The sequence below is a fragment of the Eubalaena glacialis genome, chromosome 6 (assembly GCF_028564815.1).
Source record: "Eubalaena glacialis isolate mEubGla1 chromosome 6, mEubGla1.1.hap2.+ XY, whole genome shotgun sequence".
Classification (NCBI taxonomy): domain Eukaryota; kingdom Metazoa; phylum Chordata; class Mammalia; order Artiodactyla; family Balaenidae; genus Eubalaena; species Eubalaena glacialis.
In genome coordinates, this window is record NC_083721.1 from 12565103 (window position 1) to 12586597 (window position 21495).

The 21495-nt window shown below is 47.7% G+C and overlaps 1 protein-coding gene across 8 annotated transcripts in view; it reads right to left on the reverse strand.

Moving 5' to 3' along the window:
- The window catches only part of EVA1C (eva-1 homolog C), an 83213-nt gene that overhangs the window by 35340 nt on the left and 26378 nt on the right, over window positions 1-21495 (reverse strand). For 7 of the 8 annotated variants that reach the window (XM_061192908.1, XM_061192913.1, XM_061192912.1 and 4 more), the window contains exons 2-4: window positions 12826-13022; window positions 9761-9884; window positions 1554-1706 (exon numbers count right to left, since the gene is read on the reverse strand). In XM_061192908.1, the coding sequence (XP_061048891.1) occupies window positions 1554-1706; window positions 9761-9884; window positions 12826-13022 (474 nt within the window). The remainder of the gene's footprint in view (window positions 1-1553; window positions 1707-9760; window positions 9885-12825; window positions 13023-21495) is intronic. The other variant, XM_061192906.1, reaches the window with a different exon arrangement.

A 21495-nucleotide genomic window follows, 5' to 3' on the forward strand; every position in this document is an offset into this window, starting at 1 on the left:
TCTCTCTGGTAACACGGCGGGTGGAGCTGAGGCCGTTTCACCACCGCAGATTGGGGCGTGTGATGGTTAATTTCATGTGTCATTTTGGCTAGGCTACAGTGCCCCGTGGTTTGGTCAGACACCAGTCTAGATGTCATTCTGAAGGTATTTTTAAGATATGACTAACATCAGACATAAAAATAAACTTATGGTTACTAAAGGGGAAAGGGGAGGAGGGATAAATTAGGAGCTTGGGATTAACAGATACACACTACTATATACAAAATAGACAAACATCAAGGACCTACTGTATAGCACAGGGAACTATTCAATATCTTGTAATAACCTATAATGGAAAAGAATTTGAAAAAGAATATATATATACACACACACACACACACACACACACACATATAAACATGTATAACTGAATCACTTTGCTGTACACCTGAAACATTGTAAATCAACTATACTTCAATTTTTTAAAAAAAGGTATGACTAACAGTAAATCAGCAGACTTTGAGTGATGCAGATCACCCTCCATAACGTGGGTGGACCTCAGCCAATCCATGGAAGGCCTTAAGAGCAAAGACTGGGGTCATCTGAAAGAGGAGTTTTTCTCCAGGCCACAACATAGAACTTCTGCCGGGGTTTCCAGCCCGCTGTCCTGCGGAATTCAAACTCAAGACTGAACATCAACTCTTACCTGAGTTTTCAGACTGCCAGCCTGCCAGGCAGGTTTCAAACTTGCCAACCTCCACAAATGTGTGAGCCAATTCTTTAAAATCAGTCTATCTATCTATCTATCTATCTATCAATTATCTATCAATCAATCTACCTATCATCTACCTATCTATCTATCCATCTATCTATCTCCTACTGGTTCCGTTTCTCTGGAGAACCCTAATAATAATAGAGGGTGACTTTGAACGGTGGAGCTCTCAGGCGTGTCGGACCATCATCTTAGCTCCAAACTGTGGACTTCTAAGAATGACTGGCTGAGCTCTTCTCCACCCTGAACATAGCCTCAGGGCCTTAGCATGGGCTCTTCTCCCCACCTGGATGCCGTCCCCAGGACCTGCAGGCTCTCCCGCCCCGAGTCTCTGCTCAGCACACCCATCACTCCACAACACCGTGCCTCCCTGCAGCATCCTCCGCGTGCTCACCGGCCTTGCCTCCCTCCCTTCCTCATGTGCTTTTCCCTTTAATGCTTATGTGCACCTGAAGTGCGACACATCAGCTCATTTATTATCTGCTTTCTCATGGCCTCCTCATCCTCTGCTGGAAGGTCAGCTCCAGGTAGACTCTGTGCTGGTCACTGATGACTCCCCCATGCCTAGAACAGGCCCTGCATACAGCAGGTGCTCAGTAAATACTCGGTGTAGACTAACTGAACAACAGACGGATTCCAGAATGTGGGGCAGAGGGAGACAGGACCCTGGGGGATGGTTTCCCCCTGCCCTTGACTTTCCCTCTAGTCCTGGTACCAGCCAGCGCGTGGCCTCCTTCCTTAGGGACCGGAGCCCTAATCTCCTCCGACAGCACCCTGAGAACAGCCACATAAAGACACATACCAAAGGGGGGGAGCCACGTGGCTTCCGAGGAGCAGACGTCCCTCTCCTGGGTCTTCCTGCCATAGGTCGCTGAGTAGATGTTGAGAAACTTGGATTCGTGGCAGTGCAGTTTCAGCTCGTGGTCTTCACACACAGTTTTGTTTTTTAATTCATCTGAAGCAGAAACAAAAATCGGTGGCACCATCAGCTTCCTCAGAAGGCATCAGTAAGCACTGCCCGCGTCCCGGCCACGTCCCATCCCCCGTGGGGCTGCACCCCAGGAAGGGGAGAGTCGGGACGGCCCTGCCTGCCATGGGCTCTCTGACCCTGCAAAATCCTCTGCAGGAAGAGGGTCAACAAGTGCAAAGACCCAGGAATTACACTAAGGACCAAACGGAGGAGGAGAGATGCCAGGGTGAAGACAGCAGGGCTCCCTGGGCCAGGTCCTGGGACAGGCCATACAGGGAGTTTCTCTCTCTCCCCGCTTGAGGTCCCACATTCCTTAATTGAAGGGAGCCTTTTCTCAAATGCCATACTGGGACTCACACAGGTAAAGACCAGGAATTACCTGATGGAAGATTAAGTTCAGGAGAGAGTCCAGCTAAACCTCACCACCCAACTTCATAACGTTCTAGTATTCCGTTTGTGTATTTACAAAGAGAAAGAGAAATGATAGGAAAGTAAATTATTTCCTTGTCTAGGAAAGGAAAAAAAACAAGGCACAGTGTCTGTGAAGGATCGCTCTTTGAAACAACAAGGTCCTACTGTATAGCACAGGGAACTATATTCAATATCATGTAATAAACCATAATGCAAAAGAATATGAAAAAGAATATTAAAAAAAAAAAGAATCCCTCTTTGAAGAGGTGTGAAGAGTTGGCCCCAAGTCTGGTGATCCAGGAACAACGGGCCCTTGGGCTGGCGTGGGTCCTAGGAGAGGACGATTCCAGCTTATAGTTTGTTCCCAAAGAATTTAGGAAAAGTTTATTTGTTTATTCTGTGTACCACTGTGAAATTTCCCTTTGCAACGTCATACAGAGTTGACATTATAAATGCGCCCTGGAGAAAATATAGTTCATTGGTTTTTTTTAAAAGAGTGTCCCCAAAAACCATTCAATTGACTAAAATGTTTAATAATGATTTGATTTTTTAAAGTAATAATAGTTAACACTGCAGACACAATAGACTACCTAACGTATGATTCTATTTCTGTGAGCTATCCAGAAAAGGCAAACCTCTAGAGACAGAATGAAGATTAGTGGTCTTCTGAGGCTGAGAGCTGGGGACATGAAGTGACAATGGCAAATGGACACAAGGAAATATTTTCAGATGATGGAAACGTTCTATTGCTGGACTGTTGCGGCTGTACAACTCAGTGCATTTACTAAAAATCATTGAATTGTACAGTTAAAATGGGTGAATGTTTTGCTATGTAAATTATACCTCAACAAAGATATTTTAAAAATAACAATAGCTGATGTTTACTGAGCACCTTCTCTGAACTTAGGCCTTGTTCTAGGATCTTTAAATGTATCAGTGAATTTACTACTCAAAACAGCCCTTCCGTGAGCCACCTCTTCACATCCTTTGCATGTTGTGTTTCAGATTTTTAGAAATCACTTGTAGGAGTGATTCATAGATTCTGGATGCTAACTTTTGAACTTTTGTCTCTTACACGTTATAAATGTCCTTTCCTAGCCTCCCACTTATTTTACACCTTGCAAGATAAAAGCAAAGCAAAACATAAAGGGGACCATGGTTATTTCTTTGCATGTGTGGTTCTCTCCCTCCCTCACCCAAACGTTTGTATAAGAAAAATCATGAAAAAATGCTAGCCCCACTCTATCACCCCAGTCCTAGTTTGTTCTACTTTGAGGCACATCTTTCAGCCAGACAAGCATTGGTGTCAACAGCAAACAAGAGCTAAATTCCAGGAGCTGCTCAGGGTGTCATGGGCTGCCTAGGATGGAGAGAAAGAGGAAGGAAAACTAGCCCACAGCCTCCATCACCCTCACAGTCAACCTGTCTTTCACTTCTCTCTCCCATTCATGTTTTTGCTCCACTTTTCTTTCCTGGATTGGAGGTGCAGCCTGATCCCCTGAAACCAAAGTTTTCCAATTGTCATTTGAGGCCCATTAATAGGTCATGAAATTAATTTGCTGAGTTGTGATTAGAAATTTAAAAAAATAAAGAATAGTTCAGAAAACATCAAAGTGCAACACGCAAAGTAAGGATAAACACTAGTTTATAAAAGATTTTTTCAGTCGACTGTGCGTTATGTAGGGCCAAAATGTAAAATGTTTTTCTCACTCGGGGTTGTGATCAAACCAATCTAAAATTCCCTGAAGAAGAAGAAGGCGTGAGCAGTAAACATCAGGGCAACGGTGGCCGGTGGGACCTTCACATCCTGGAATTGCTGATGCTTAAGTCCCAAACTTAAAACATGAAAGAAAATAATTTCCTAATAGAAATGCCACCTTTCAGTAACTTGTAAATTCCCATGCCTTTCTCCTGAAAACAGAGAAGTAGCAGTGAGGCCAAACTTTTGAACCGCTTGAAGGAAAAATTTTAGGATCTCAAGATTACCATCAGCTCTGGTGCTGGAAAACTTGGGCAATGTTTCTTTAAAACATGATGATGGGAAGATTCATGAATGAAAGGTGCACCGCAGAAGCCAGGTTTCAGATGCTCACAGAATCATCATCCTCTCTAGTATGTGAACATAGTTGAGGACCCATCAGAGGAAGGAAATGTCAGGTGATGACTAAGCAAATGTTTAGGAGGCCCTTTACCCACTCACTGGAATCTTAATATAACAGTTTAAACTTAGAGCCAAGAAAAGTTTTGTTTTCTTTTTCTAAATAAAAAGAACACTGTGTCTGACCTTGACATTGGAGGGTTTGATTTCAGTGAGTCATATCCTCACTGGTATGAGTTTTTCAGTGCTTTTGATGAGTAAACACTAAATCCCACCAACACCCGAAATATTGCCTGACTTCAAAGGTCCAGCATGAGCAACGGCCTTTGATGCAGAACAGAGGGTCTAGTAGACACACCAAAAGAGCTCAAGTACCCTTCCAACTAGAAGAATACCAAAAATGCTAAGAATTTTTGGTGAACCGCCTTCCATTGGCAGAGCTTGCCAAAAAGGAGAAGGGAGAAAACAGGAGGAAAAGCAAGCCTTATCTCTGTAATCCGGAAACTTTTGAACAGGAATCGTTTCTTTCTTTTTTTATCAGAATTTTAAAAAATTAGATGAGCTTTTTTAAGGCATGTCATGAAATGCATTTAGTAGCCCCCATCTCTCTGATTTATTAAGACACGTTCATGAAAGGTTCCAGCCTCGGTACCAGCCAAACTCACCCAGAGTAACATGACACTCCCATGTAAGGCCTCCAGTGATTTCTGTCCCCAGAATATGGGCAAATCATCTCCTGGAATGGAGGGGCCTGGGAATGTCACATTATGTGCTTGGAGGTTACCGCTGTATGATGTTGAGTCCCTTGGTTCCTTGGGAATGTACTAATTCACTGTCACCTAAGAGTGACATTTCTGGGTTCTAAAAACAATGGGACCATTAACATAATTGCTGCTTTTCTTAGAGAACTAGAATCTGTGTTAGAGCTGGGTTAGAGTGTGGGCAGCCTTCCAGAAATGGGTTGCCAACATCTCTGTGGGTTTGGATGGTTCGCCCAGGAGCCTGGGTAGAGGTAGAACCATGGCTCTGCTTAAAGGACAACAGCAACAAATTCTCTCTCCTAATTAGAGGTCTTTGTGTGCGATGCATTCCTCTTTAACAATGCATATGGACTTCCCAGGTAACGCAGTGGTTAAGAATCCGCCTGCCAATGCAGGCGACACAGGTTCGAGCCCTGATATGGGAAGATCCCACATGCCGCGGTACAATTAAGCCCGTGTGCCACAACTACTGAGCCTGCGCTCTAGAGCCCGTGCTCCGCAACAAGAGAAGCCACCGCAATGAGAAGTCCGTGCACCGCAACGAAGAGTAGCCCCCGCTCGCCGCAACTAGAGAAAGCCCGCGTGCACAGCAACGAAGACCCAATGCAGCCAAAAATAAATAAATAAATTTATAAAAACAAACAAAAAACAATGCATAGACACATCTGCATATCAGCAGTGGCGTTTCAAAGATGGGCATGTGGAGCGATCTGCCATGATGCGAACATGTTATTATTGACATTATTTACAACTGACAGTGCATGGCAATGTTAACATGCAGACAGATACTTGGTCTCTTTTATTGTGTTTTTAAATTCTCAGCAGACAGTGCACCCTGCTATTGCCTGCACTCAGGGCAGACCGCACCCCCCTGCACCCCCAGCCATTGGTATATCACTGCCTTTCAGTCATTCACATCTTTAGCAAGAATTACTTTAATCTGCCTCTTGGAATAATAGCTACCAATCGCTGAGCTCAACTCCATGACAGGTGCTGTGCTAAGCATTTTACATACAGCACTGTATTTTCAGTCTTTACAACAGCCCTAGGTAGAGTGTGCTTTATCTTCATTTTATAATTGAGTTATGGAGCCTCAGAAAGTTTCCCTCCGCTGCCCAAGGTCACACAGCAGCTCCACAGCAGACAGGAACATGAACCCTAAATTCAAAGACTCACTGAAACCAAAATTCTCTGAAGGGATGATATTTAGGGAGGAAGTGAAGCATGGCACACGATCGGGGAAAAGAAGATTCTAGTGAGGATTGTTGGTAAAATACTCTCCAAAAAACAAACATACAAGCAAGCCCTGATTTGTAGCCTTAGCCAATTTCCCTGGTGTAAGTACTTCCATCAGGGCAGATTTCACTGCACAAGGCATGGCTGGGAAGAGATGGGTATAACTGGCTCTCACGGTAACAGCTGGCTCCATGCGTACCTGGGTGCAGCCGTGGGGCCTTTGGACCATCCGAGTGTTAGGCAGGGGCTGGAACTGGGGCCATGGAGAAGAGCCTCAGAAGGTGACAGGGTTGCAGAAAAAGAGGCAGGAGGGTGTGGGGACCTCACTTCCACCCCTACTTCATAGCAGCAATAGGTGCTGCCACCTAAACGGCAGTGCTTCAGGTCACCAATGTCCAGGTCACACGAGGGGCTCTGGTTTCTTTTATTTATTTATTTATTTATTTATTTATGGCTGCGTTGGGTCTTTGTCGCTGCGCGCAGGCTTTCTCTAGTTGCGATGAGCGGGGGCTACTCTTTGTTGCGGTACGCGGGCTTCTCATTGCGGTGGGTTCTAGGTTCACAGGCTCAGTAGTTGTGGCTCATGGGCTCCGTAGTTGTGACACGTGGGCTCACTAGTTGTGGCATGCGGGCTCAGTAGTTGTGGCTTGCGGGTTCAGTAGTTGTGGCTCGCGGGCTCTAGAGCGCAGGCTTCAGTAGTTGTGGCTTGCGGGCTCAGTAGTTGTGGCTTGCGGGCTCTAGAGCGCAGGCTTCAGTAGTTGTGGTGCATGGGCTTAGTTGCTCCGCGGCATGTGGGATCTTCCCGGACCAGGCCTCGAACCCGTGTCCCCTGCATTGGCAGGCAGATTCTTAACCACTGTACCACCAGCGAAGCCCAGGTCTGGTCTGAATGTTTGTGTCCTCGTACAATTCATATGCTGAAATCCTAATGCCCATGTGATGGTATCAGGAGGTGGGGATTTTGGGAGGTGATGAGGTCATGAGTGCGCAGCCCCCATGAATGGGATCCGTGCTCTGGTACACGAGACCCCAGAGAGATTCCCCTCCGCCATGTGGTTGGAGCAAAAAGGACAGCTGCCTATGAGGAAGCAGGCCCTCAGCAGGTACCAAATCTGCACCTTGATCCTGGCCTTCCCAGCCTCCAGAATTGAGAGAAATGAATTTCTGTTGATTATAAGCCACTTAATTTATGGCATTTTGTTGTAGCAATTCAAACGGACTAAGATGGAAGGGCTCTGCCCCTCAAATCTGTTACACACAGGGAAGCCAGAGGGGCCTCTACCACCCCAGCCGAGGAGCCTCCCTGCTTCAATGCTGCCCTACAGGAAGACTCCACCCCCTTCCTGGCCATCAGGGCCCTGGATCGTGCTCCAGCTCTCTGCCTAGGGCTCCTTTTGCTCCTTCCGGCCCCCACACCACCCTGTACCACCCCTGCCACAGGCCTTTGTAAGGAGTCAGCTTTCTGTGCCCTGATTCCACCCCAGAAGGTCGTCACCATCTGCCGGGAAAGCCTTCCCTGAGTTCCTGCCGAGGTCAATTCCTCCTGTGAGCTTCTTGCACAGTACCAAGGACGCAGGGGTCTTCTTTAGATATTTTTTTGGACAGAGAAGGTCCTTCTGGAGAAAGGAGATCTTTGGTCTAGAATCTAAAGGATGAGAATCAACTGGCTATGTGAAGATCTCAATAACTGCTCGCTTTATGAAGGGACATTGGAAATCACCCAAGACAGAACCACCATCCAGGAATCCTCTGTGAGATGTGAGTTCTCTTCATAACCAAAACATGGCCCACACCTGTGCAGAGCAGGTGCTTAATAAGTGTTTGAGGAAATGAAATTAGCAAACAGACCTAACTACCCACTGTAGAAACAAGGCTGTGGCCCAGCACTGGCTTATCCAGGGTCCTGCCAATTTCATAAGGGTCTTTTCACTTCTTCTAAAGGCTGTTCCTGCCCATTTTTTTATTATGAACTATTTCCAACATATAGAAAATGTGAGAGAATATCACAATAAATGGGCAGAAGAGAAAAAGAAGGCAAAGCTAAGGCAGTCAAGGGTGCGGCCAAGGGCATGGCCAGGGCGTGGTCAAGGGTGTGGTCATTTTTTGAGATTCAGCAGAGGGAGGAAGCCACTAAAAACGTGGGGATCTAGAAGTGATTTTCCTGAGTGTACGGGGTGGGGCAGGAATTGGTGAGAATTCCTGGGTGGGGAGCAGGGGAGTTTAGGCTGTTCTGCAAACTTTGGGCCTGCTTGTGAGAGCTTGTGATTGTGTGTACTTGTGAGTGTGTGTATGTGGTATGACTACATGTGTGACAGTGCATATGTGTATAACAGTGTGTATGGGCGTGACAGTGTATACGTGTGAGAGTCCAGGTGTGTGCATCGTGTGTGATAGCGTGTGCATTGTGAGTGTGTGATAGCATGTACATGGGTGCACGTGTGAGTATGAGTGAGTTTGAGTGTGTGTTTGGATGCACAGTAGGGGCGCTGAGCCATAGGGCCGTTCTAAGGTATCTGGGTCCCAGCAAGGAAAGGATTTGAGACAGAAGCCTGGATATTTGCCCAAAGCATCCAGGGCTTTCTCTGAAGATGTGTGCCTGAGACCATTCCATGCGTATGGCTGATGCCTCACCCACCACAGGAACCCAGGCCACCAGTGTCTTGGGAGATGCTGGGCTCCAGAGGCAGAAACTAACACAGAACAAGATGCAAAAAAATGAGAACGGTTGCATTGTTGTGGCAGTACAGAATTTTACAAATTATTATCCCTGATGTTTGGCTAAATGTTGTTGCTAGAACACTGCTGTCTTTCAACAAGTTTTCCAAGTATTACCAGGAACCCGTAATTACCTATGGCTTCTCTCAGGCAGACCTTCCACGCCTGGAGGTGTGACCTCCTCATGGAACAGCAATTATTTTTAGCCTGCAATGGGTTAACCACAAAACTGGCGTGTGTTAGAAATGGCGGGAGTTAGTGGAGAGAAGTGCAAGAATCAGAATAGAAGAGCTTGCTCCCGCCAAGTCCTCTTCCTCTTGCTTTCTCCTTAGGAAACACGCTGCTTCAGGAGCCCCCGCTGAAGGTGAAAGTGGGAAGAAGCCAGTCTGTAAAGATCTGGAATCGTGGGCTCAGGTGACAGCTGTGCCAGCAGCCCCCTCAGAAAAATAAGTTGCCCTGCAGCCGGGGGACGGGGAGCCTCATAACAAGCCTTCCTCTGAGAAGGACAGCCAGCTCCTCACGTTGGGGAAAAGCCATCGCAGTCTCTTGTCACCTGGCATCTTTAGCATCAGTACAACCAAGTTTTACATATTAGGAAGGATTTTTTAAAATTCAGGGATTTGCAAGAATGCACACAGATCGGTGCGCGTGCGCACACAACACGCACACAAATACACACAAACTAAAAAACCAGGTGGGATGGGGCCCCGACATTCCTATGAACAAGAGTTTCAAAGCTGGACGAACGTCAGCTGGCAGAGCATTTTCGTTAGGGAACCCACCCCCTGCACATGCTGTGCCCCTCGCAAGTTACTTACTAGGTTGGCATTTAAAGGAGACCAGGAGGTATTTACTGCTTCCTGGACAAAGGTCAGGTCCAAAAACACGGCTATTGACCAGGAGGTGGCAGGTCCGCTGGTTCTGGCATTCGTCCAGCACCTTCTAAAGTGAGGGGGTAGAAAAGGAATAGGCTTGAGAACCACACACAGTGTCTGCGAGACTCCACACCTGGGCTGCTCTGGGCTCTCAGGAGGAAGGGCAGCTGCCTGCCTGGCCTGGGGCTCACGTTTTAAAACCTTCCCGCTGGTACCAGCTGTGTCTAAGATGGAAGCACCCGCATGCGGCTGATCAGGTCGGCTGCCTGTCTCCCCATGTCTCCCCCAAGACGAAACCTGCTCCAAGAGCGCCAGGCCTCCCTCAGAAAACCAGCCTCCTATTTGGCTCACCTGGCACCATCGCTGACAGTTTTGGCAAGCGTGCCGCATCACGGAGGCTCCCAGGGCCAGGGGCAAGATCAGGGTACCGCAGAGTGCGGACCGGAGGGGACTCGGAGGCCCCCTTCCGGGAGGGCTCCCTGGTTTTAAGGCTGACAGAGGGCTCTGGGGAGCGGGAATCGTAACCACAGATCCTCGTCCTTAGAAACACCTGATGCTGGCCACAGGGGAGCTCAGCATTTGGGGGACGCCTCGGAGACCCCAACCCAAACGCAGGCCAACCAATGAAAATTAAAAAGCTGATTCCCACCCTCACTAACCTCAAGGACGTGGGACCCACGTTTCCTGGTGGAGCCATTTTCTGGGTGGAATAGGCAGGCTTTCTGTTGAGCATTTGGCTTAAAATTTTTCCTTCATAAAAAAAAAAAAAAAGCTTTCCTTCAAATCTCTCCCGACCTCTTCCAGGCAGATCACACCTTTGTGAGTGAGTCTGCTCTGTGGAAGCTCGGGGAACGCCCAATACTGGGTTGCAGATGGGCCAGTGTCGCGCTGCTGCCCTTCCAGCTCCCAAACGGATCAGGCTGTGCCGACGACAGACACAGAGGTCCTCCACACCAAGTACAGTAAAGATGTTCCCAAGAATCTACTTATTACTATTGGACTGAATTTAGTGCAGATTCACGAGCCTGTCTGAGTCGCCATGTTCTCATAGTGGCTCATGGAATATCTCCGCGAAGGATGCTGGCCCTACCAGGTATCCCCCGTCACCTCAGGGGCCCCGCGGATGTGCATAAAATCAGGAAAAATGCCCAGGGAAACCCCAAGGACCCCCAGATGATGGTGCATATTCCATGGCTGAGGGTATCGTGAAATAACTCAGCCCTCGGATGGCTCTTCGTGTTACAGCCATGGAATGGGACCCAAGGGCAGAGCTCTTTCCAAACTGTATTACAGCTGGAGATTGCAGAGAGGGGACTTCCTATAGCCATTTAGTCGTGGGCTAGATCAGGTGAGGTGCTCCGGTGTGGACATCAACCTGTTCTCTCCTACGTTAAGCAAGTGCCCCCTGAGGAAGCACCTTGCCTCAGCTCCCAAACACAGGTTAAAAGACAAAGTACAGGATCTCTTAGTGCGCGGGGATGTTTCTGGCAAACAAACCCTCCGCACAACATCAGAATCATGTTCACAAATTCTGACTTGTCTGCCCGGTTATGGCAATATCCTCTTCCCTCGGGGATGCCTGGCAGAGGCAGGTGCCAGTGTTGGAGGGTGAGGTGGCCGTGTTTTGGAAACGCAGGATGCCAGGAGTTCATACTTTCACAAAGCAGGCACTGCCGCCCTGGTGGCACTGGCCACGTTCTTTTTATGCCCCTAGGAGGGCAGCGGAAAGCCTGGGTACCAGGGATAGGTGGGCAAGAGTGTTGGGGGGAGGAAAGGGAACATTCTCAAGGTACAGAGAAGGATTGGGGGTAGGGCGGGGCACACAAGGAAAGTAACTGCTTGCCTCCCGAAGACACACGTGGTCTCTCCTCAGGGTGTGGAAACCAGGGGATTCATTCAAACACATTCTTTTGGCTCCTCAGTTGGTGTCTTTACCAATCACATGACCACCCAGGTACTACAATGCTTAGCTTGGAAGCAGTAAATAGTAGACAAAATAGAAAAATCCTTACATGATCATTTTATGTTTGCTTCTCCTCTTCCGGCCTTAGGGAGAGCTGCACAGCATTAGAGCTAATTCCATCTCTCCTCAGTCCTCCTAGGAAATTTACCATTACCCACATTTCCCACAACTGACAAAATCAAGCTGACATCTAATTTGCCACCTATCTGCTCTAACCACCGTGACTTCAACGGATTCATAGGGAACTTTGGAGGCATTAAAAAAATCCAAGGCCAAGTGGCTCCATAATCTTAGCTAACTAGTTATAAATGTTGAGGGGCCTGGGAGAGCAGAATAGAGGTTGTTTGGATAATTGAAAGCCAGAATAGTCTAAAATTATCATTGTTATATTAGTTTTGACCTCCCCGTAGACCACATATTTCCCCAATGCCGACTGAAAAAAGAATAAGTCAGCCACCCCCCACCCCTAATTCCTGGTCCTATCAAGGACGAACCAGCAGAAACTGCCCAAAATAGCTCCAAACGAGAATAACATGATTATCTACAACTGGAGAAGCAAACCATAAAAAAAAAAAAAAAAAAAAAAGATAATTAGTGATATTCCCCTTCCTTGAGTGCATTCTCTAAGAATTTGATCATGACTTCTGATGTCTGCCTTGTGGTTTCCACTAAAGAATGCACAGCCTTTCCTCCCTCCCGGGGTACTGATGGGCAACGTAGGCCTGGAGGTTAAAGCCCAACATGATGATACTTCACTTTATTGAAGGGAAGAGTGTGCCTATGAATAAATTCATTCTGCAAGTGTATTAAGGGAGCTCTCCAATAAGCAGGAATTCTATTTAGACTCGTTTGGTAAAGAATCCTTCTGAGAAGCAAAGAATAGCTCGCCTGCAAAATTCGTGATTTGCCTACATTGAGATTTTCATGGAACGGGTTTGCTTTGAGTACACTACAGAATCACAAGTATATATACAGAGAGAGGGACAGAGAGGGAGAGAGAGAGAAACCCATTTTGTCATCTTAAACCATCTATGAAAGGCAATACCTGCAGGGTGGTGGGCGCCACACAGGCTAAGCTGTCTTCTCTCTGAGAGGCAGGCTGCTGCGCGCTACACGTTTGGTAATCGTGCCCATAAAATGCCGACTGGACACTTATCGTCGAATGCCGAGGGCACTGCAGATCCAAACGGTCCCCGTCGCAGGCATAGGCGGTGTGGTTTTGCAGGAGTTTGGTTAGGTAACCTGGAAAATATTCAGCCGGGTTACAAGAGGCCCAGGAGCTCAGCACTCCTTCACGGGTTTTGGAGCAGGAGGACCTCGGCTCCCCGGAGGGAGGAGCTGGTCAGTGAGGAAGGTGTGGGCGGGGCCTCCTCAGCAGCTCCCTGGACAGGACACCAGACAGGCCCGGAGCTGGGGCGGAGGGAGCGGATGCTCGTTTTTCCGCCTGGGCTGGAAACCTTGGTCTGGAATGGCCCGTTGCAAGCCTCCAAGGGCTCCTTCCCTCCAGGAAGCACTAAAGGATGGGCCAGGAGCCAAGAAGTCCTGAAGCATCTCTATAAAGCAGGAAAAAAATGCAAGTAGGTGTCCCTTGGGCATGTAGATGCCTGTCCTGGGGGAGACTCGGGTTCTCTGATCTCCCACTAGCTGGGCCAGGCCTTCCTGGGGCGAGGGGATCCCGTTTTATTTTAGGAAACCACTCCTGGGCCTGCCTCAGTCCTGGAGAAGAAAGCAAGGCAAGCTCCCTGCACGGGATAAGGGCCTTCTCTGAAGGGAAGGGAAGGGGAGGATGGTGGGGCTCTTTTATGGGTCAAATAGTGTTCCATCCCCCCAAATTCATGTTCACCTGGAACCTCAGAATGTGACCTTATTTGGGCAGAGGGTCGTTGCAGACCTAATTAGTTAAGATGAGGTCAGACTGGAGTAAGAAAGGCCCTTAATCCTGTATGACCCGTGTCCTGATGAGAAGAGAAGAGACACGGAGGGAGACAGCCATGGAAAGACTAGAGTGATGCTTCTACAAGCCAAGGACACCGAGGATTGTCGGGAGCCACCAGGAGCTGGAAGAGGCAAGGAAAGACTCTTCCTTAGAAACTTCAGAGACAGCACGGCCCTCCCGACACCTTGATCTCAGACTTCTGGCCTCTGGAACTCTGAGAGAATGTATTTCTGTTGTTTTCAGTCACTCAGGTTAGCGGTCGTTTGTTACAGCAGCCCTGGCAGACTGATACAGGCTCCCGATCCCTGCGTCTCCAGCTGGCTGGCTGCGCTGAGCAGGGCCTCGGGCTCGGAGGAGCTGAGCGGACCACCTGACAGGCGCTGGCGGCCTGGACTTTTTCTCAGAAAGGAGGAGGGAAGGTTCATCTGAAACACAGATTCCTTTCCTCCTTCTCACACCTCACGAGGTCAGTCGCAAGGCGGCTGGGAGGGAAGCCAGGGACTTTCTGGTGAGGTGTGTGGGAGACGGTTTGGCAGCCTTCGGCCTCCGAGGGGGAGGAGGGGGAGTGGAGGAAGGCAGCCTTAGAGCTCCCCAGTTCCCACACGGCCAGGCCGTGTTCTAGCTAGTCCTGCTTAGGTTTCAAAATCCTCTCTGGGCCGTAATGCCCTGCAAAAGGCACCCAGTCCAGCTCCCTGGGCTTCCCTGACAGTCACAGAAAGGGGACTGAGGTGCTCTGCCGTAGGGTGGGCACACCAGTCAATCCACACCTGCCCACCTGAAGATGGAGCCTGGGCGCCCTCGACAGCACACTGCATCCAGACTGTAGGTCTTTCACTGCAACTCCTTTTTTTTCTTCCCGCCCATGACAGTCATCATAAGAAAGGCCAAGACATCAGCTACCCTGATTTAACTTTGCTTAGAGAAGCGAAGTCCAGCTTGAGCAGCAAAACTGCCCTCAGGCAGCAGGCATGTGAGTCAAGGTCCTGCTTGGTGGAATGCTGTCACTCATAAGGTGGACCCCTCAGGGCACCAAGAGGGGCCAGGAAGAGGCCCCTTGGTGGTCCTAGGGCCCCAGGTCAGTGTCATCCTGTAGGATACACAGGTGAGCCCTGTTTAAGCCATGATTTGATTTGTACAAGATCATTTGTGGGATCTCAGCATCCTGTTATGAGCCACACCAGGGAACTCACGGTGGCCCTTAGGCTGCCCCCGGGCCAGCACCCACCCTGAGGCTTCCCAGACTGGTACCCCATGCTTTAGCTTTGTCATTAAAACTTTCTTGTCCATCACCCATCATTCATGGAGAAGATCAGCTGACTGAAATGTTAAATTAATTCTGGGACCATGACTTCAGCTTCATGTTAATGGTTTGTTCAAAAGGCCATGTGTTACTCTGGCTAAATGAAGGTGATGATAAGGCCTTGGGGCAGGTGGAGCCACAAGATGGAAGGGGCCTGGGTCCTGGATTCATGGAGGGAATTGCTGCCTGCTCCACAGATTGTCACATGAGTGAGAAAGAAACTTCTGCTGTGTTCAGGCCATCATCTTTCTTCACCCTATTTGTCATGTACTCTGTACCCAGTAAACAAACTTGATCTCCGTGCGACCATTTACATCAAAACACAACACCATGCAGCACAGTGGCCCGAGCCCCCCTGCATACCGTATTCATATTCTGAGTGATATTCTGGAGGCAGAAGCTCAATGCACAGAATTGACTAACTCGAGGTCTTTCAGGCCCTTCTGCACTTTGAGGCGGAAGGGCTCCCTCCCGGTACATCAGTCCTAACACTAATGCGAGTTCAAAGAAGATACTTCAGCTGTAAAACTTGCTCTAGACTCGGTCCAATTCTTTCTTCGAAAACCTATGCCTAGGTCCAACAATGGAATATTATTCAGCACTAAATGAAATGAGCTATGAAGCCACAAAAGACACATAGGAAACAAACGCATATGACTAAGTGAAACAAGCCAATTTGAAAAGGCTCCATACTGTGTGATTCCAACTATACGGCATTCAGGAAAAGGCGAAACTATGGAGACAGTGAAAACATTAGTGGTTGCCAGAGGTCTGGGGGGAGAGAGGGATGAATAGGCGGAGCACAGGGGAATTTTAGGGCAATGAAACCATTCTGTCTGATACTATACTGGGGGATACATTTCATTATGTATTTGTCAAAACCCAAAGAATGTATAACATCAAGAGTCAACCCTAGTGTAAACTATGGACTCTGGGTGATAATCAGGTGTCAAAGTAGGTTCACTGATTGTAACAGATGCACTGCTGGTGTGGGATGCTGATAGTGGGGAAGGCTGTGTGGCGGGGGGGGACAGGGATATACGGGAAATCTCTGAACTTTCTGCTCAATTTTGCTGTGAACCTAAAACTTCTCAGAAAGAAAGTCTATTTAAAAGGGCAAAAATTTAAAAACCACCCATGCCTCCCCAGGATAGCGCGACCTTTGGGAAGAGAGGGGTTAGGTGACAGGGAGGGGATGTGACAGGGAGTGCATGTGAGCTGGCAAAGCTTTGTTTCTTGACCTGAAGGGTGGATACATGCTTTACTTTGTGAAAGTTCACCCAGCTACGCACTTAGGATCTGTGTACTTTTTTGTTGGTAGATAAATGTTTGTTTAAAAAACCTTTACCTGCAGTTTTGTGACCGATACTTTACACTAATAAAGAAAGTCTAGATACTGTGGAGCCTGTGGCTGATTTATAGGGCATGGAGAGCCATGGAACCCCGTCTTCTGCAGCTGACCCCATCCACACTAGATCCTCCTCCATAGTGACAGCAGGAAACCCTCATGAGGACAAGCCATTGGCCCGCCCACCTTATGGCCCCCATAGGTGCCTTCCATGCCCCATTCTGATTGGCCGACTATGTCAGAAGCTGCTAAGAGGTCCAAAGAAGGACAATTAGAACTACCCACTGCTTTCAGCAACATGGAGGGCATCAAGCACCATTTGGAGAGGCATTTGGGATGGTGAGTGGGGAACAGAAGCCTGCTTAGAAAAGGTTGAAAGTGAGTGGAAGTTAAGGAAATCTAAGATGGTTCACCTGGTAGACAGAATAATGGCCCCCCCTAAATGTCCACAGGGACCAGTCCGCAGAACCTATAAATATGTTGCTTTACATTATAAAAGGGACTTTGCAGTTATAATTAAGTTAAAGATCTTGAGATGGCAAGATGATCCTGGCTGATCTGGGAGGGACCAGTATAATTCCAAGGGTCCTTATACGAGGGAGGCAAGAAGGTCAAAGTCAGAAGAAGGAGGCATGGCAACAGAACCAGAGGTTGGAATGGGGCAGCCATGAGCCAAAAAATGTAGGCGGTTTCTAGAAACTAGAAAAGACAAGGAAACAGATTGTGCCCTGAAGCCTCCAGAAGGAATGCAGGCCTGCCAACACCTTGATTTTAGACTTCTGACCTCCAGGACTGTAAGAGAATAAGCCTGTGCTGGGTAATCATTTATTAAAGCAGCCATAGGAAACTAAGAGTTTATACAGATGACCTTTACAACAACTTGGTGAAGATAAGGAGAGAAATAGGGCTATAGTCATAAGAACTGATGTCCAGGGAGAGATTTTTAAATAATTATGATTGTTTTAAAGTTGGGAGAGGTCTATGCATGTTTGTATGTATGTGTAAAAATATATGTACCTATGAGTCCGAGATCATATGTAAATTATACTCCTTACTGTAGATTAAGGTTCAAAAAATTTGAAAGCGGGTGCTAGCAAGAGAGAGCTTGAAATGATGGGCTGTGGGCTCCAAGCTAAATACAGGGAAGGAGACGATCACGGGAGAGGCCCAAGGGAACAGAGAGGTCCTGCTGAGATCCAGCAAGGTCAGAGTGGAGGCAAGCACACCAGGCAAGCTGGAGAGGGAGGAGCTCATGCCCAAAATTTGTTTGAACAGATTTCAAGACGGAGCAGTTGCAGGTGATGAAGTGGCCACGGAAGTGGCCATGGAAGAGTGTGTAAGAGGTCAGTGGAGGAGAAGATTCTTGGAAATGAGGATGCCAGGAGCTGGGAAGATGCCCTCTGGATCAGGCATCTCCCAGGATGAAGGTAGGAACTGGGGTGGAGTAAGAGCCTTCAGCCAAGGTTGACCTTGAACAAAGGGCAGATGACAGATGACCCGCTCCCAGTCCAAAGCCCCTTCCAGCGTGCTACCCGGCTTCCCCAATGAACACGTGCGCTCTTTCCAATGTGTTGTGTAGAGTCAACACGTTACTTGGTGTCTTAGTCCATTCAGGCTGCTCTAACAAAACACCACAGACGGGGTGGCTTATAAGCGATGGAAATTCGTTTCTCACAGTTCTGGGGGCTGGAAGTCCAAGATCAAGGCACCAGCACGGTCACGTTCTGGTGAGAGCCATCTTCCTGCTTCATAGCTGGCCTCTTCTCACTGTGTCCTCATATGGTGGAAGGGGCAGGGGAACTCTGTCGGGTCTCTTTTGTAAGAGATTAATGGGCTTAGTGAATCCCATTCATGAAGGCTCAACCCTCATGACTTAAGCACCTGCCAAAGGCCCTACCTCTTCCCTTTGGGAGTTAGGATTTCAATACATAAATTTAGTTGTACAAATATATTCAGACCACAGCACTTAGCTTCCCCACACCTTGGTTTCTTGGCTGGTTCAAATGGGATCTTTTTTTTTTAATCAACATATGGCCAATTTTATTTCATTTATGCCCTCACCAACTTTCAAACGGGATCCTTTTTTAAAGATGTAGCTTTTTGTTAACAGTTCTCTCTGGATCAAATGCCCCATTGCGTTGGATCAGTCAAAAATGCTTTATGTGTTAATACTCTCTGCCAGCATTTTCACAGTCTAACTGTATATTTGGGGGCAAATATTTGCTACCTTGAAAGAAGGCAGAAGTACACACTCTGTTAAGAAATCACCTCTCAGAATCTGGCATGGCCTGTAAATGCTCCGTAGATCCTTGTTTAAACTGGGGGAGAGGGGGGCGTGGGAGGGTGCAGATGCTTCACCAGCTGCACACAGCCCAGAGGCCTTGGAACAGCTTCTGTTTAACTCCAGGATACTCTCTTCCCTGGCGAACCCTCCACTGTGTATCAGCAGAAACTCCGGCAGTCACCGCCATGGCTCAGACCTTCCTCAAAGGCACATCCCGAGAGGCTTGGGTTGGGCAAATCTTAGAGTAATTTAGATAAAGGCTTTTATGTTTCCCTGTTTCTAAAGGTAGGTGAAAAGTTCATGGGAAATGAACCCCTAAGAGGGGCAGAAGCTCTTCTCTGTCTTCAGAAAGATATTCTTGGGATCATAACCCACATCGCATTTACAAGGAAAACCCATTTATACACAAATAATCCAGGGACCACTGAAGGACCAGAATGTAAATGACTGATTTTCAAAGAATGGGGATGGGAGGAGGCAAAGCATTCTATGGGAGGAACAGGTATTACGCAGGGGAAAAAGAAGGGTCTATCCGAAATAAGCCTGGAATGTATGGATTCAACCAAGGCAAACAGTTCTTGCCCTGCAGGACTCCACAGAGCCAGAGAAGCCACTGTGCACTGGGGCGTGAGGAGGAACATAGGAGGTAGAATCTCTCGCACATATTTGACCAGACCGCCTCGTTTTTTTTTGCGTGAACTATCTGAGGGTTACTGTTAAGCACATCATTCTGAAGGGAACGTTCACTGAGTCTGTAAAACATGGTCAGTGCTAAGAGCTGCGTCTAACTTGGATGATTTCAGAAGGCATTTCAGAATCCCATACTGCTGAGGAATCCTCATCCTGAAACAGGGGGATGGACAGGGAGGAAGTGGGGGGAGCAGAGGATTAAAAGCCCTGAGACCAGGGTTCAACCTGGGATTAAAGTGTGTGACTGTGACCATCACCTCTCAGAACTGATGTCCTCATGTTTTACTGTGAGGATCAAATGACATAATGGGCAGAGCATCTTCTATCAACCATAAACCATTGCACAACACTAAGGTATTGCTATTATATGGTAAATCTTGAAGGACATGAACTTACTCATTGATGCAATGCAAATCACACCCCCAGTCGCCCCTCTCTGCTCTGAGCACCAATGGTTAGACGGTCAACTCAGAGACAAGCACACAGCCCAGTAGATGTCGTCACGGTCCAGAAATGCCACTGCTGAGCTTGAAGGGAAAAGAAAATTTTCCTCCCTTCCTTTCTCCCTCCCTCCCTCTCCCTCCTTCCCTTCCTTCCTTCTTTCCTCCCTTCCCTTCTCTCTTTCCTTCTCTCTCTCTGTCTCTCTCTCTCTTCGGTTTTTAAATCAATAAGGTTTAAAAACTACTAATATTTAGAAGATGCCAAATGGGCTGCAAATTCTTCCTCTTTCTTTTCTGAAGCCAGAAGCCGTCCACAAAAGTCCAAGTTTCCCAAGGGTTGAGGTTGCGGGAGTCACCCCAAGTGCAGGATGTAAGTACATCAGTCCCCGGTCCCACACCCGTGTGCTCAAGTCCCCTATCACCAGGGGCCAATTTCACAACCTTACTTCTGGGAAGAGAATGGAATTCAATTGTCCTGTTCTTGCTACCACACACCCCCATTTTCTTAAAATAAAGCAGCACCCTCCAGTCGGTTAATCCTTTAGATAAGAGACCACACCCTTTTATTCACTAATACTCAAAGGTGTTTCTACATGTTTGAAGTTCTTTTCCAGAAAAGGGTATTTTTTCTTTTGTGTTTGTGAGTGTGTTTGGAAAACTGGCTGAAGCGCGAGGAGGGGCAGCCCACGCGGCTTTAGAGCAATGAGTCAGTGAGTCTAAGGATGCAGGAAAGGCCCTACAATGGATAAAGGGCTCATGACTGGGAACCACACACCCAAGAGCATTAAGATCAAAAAGTCTATTTAGACTTTAAGTCTCTTCTCTAGTCCCAGGTTTGGCATGAAAAAGTTGACTCTGGAGGTTAATTATGAGAAGAACTAGAGCCATCGGACTGTTTCTTAGATGTCTGGGGGGGAATCACAATGACAGGGATGACCAAGGTAGCTGTGCTGCTCTTACATGATGCATTCAGATCCTGGTCCCAAAACAAACCAGCCGAGGACAGAGGTAAAGTGAGAGTCCAGATGGGGCAGAGACAATACATTTCTTCCTGAGTCCATGGAGGAGCAGGTTTTCCAGGCCTCCTGACAACATAGTGGACCAGTGGAAAGTTCTGGCCAATGGAAAAAGGGCAGAAGTGATGCTTGCCTCTTGCAGGTCTGGCCCTTGAGACCCTGTGTGACTCTCTACTCCCTCTGTCTCCCCATCTGCTGTCACATGTGGAAGAGAGAAGGGACAAGGACAGATTCGGAGGACCCAGAAGATGGGGGAGGCACAAGACAGAAGGAACCTGGGTCCCTGAATGACCTCATAGAGCACAGCCTCGTTATCCCAGCGAGATTTGGGAGTTGTTGGTTTCAGCAGCTAGCCTACCCTGACTAATACTCCAGCATTCTGTCAACGGGTACTTGTGTTAAGTAGGAAGCTGGAAGGTCTTTGAGGAGTACCCAAAACTTTCACCAAACACATCTCACTGATTTGTGATGGTGTTGTTGACACCATTTCACATGACCTTCAATCCTCATTGGGATAATCATTTCTTTGAGCTGAGACCTTGCTGCCATTGAAGTGAGTTAAATTACTAAGGAGATAAAAAGAATTAGAGGTCTCATTACTTAGCCTACTAGTCACCACTCTTCACAATGCCACTGACTTTTTAAAACTTTAAAAAATGGCATTAGCAAAAGAGGAAAGCATAGACTAAGTGGGCTTTTAT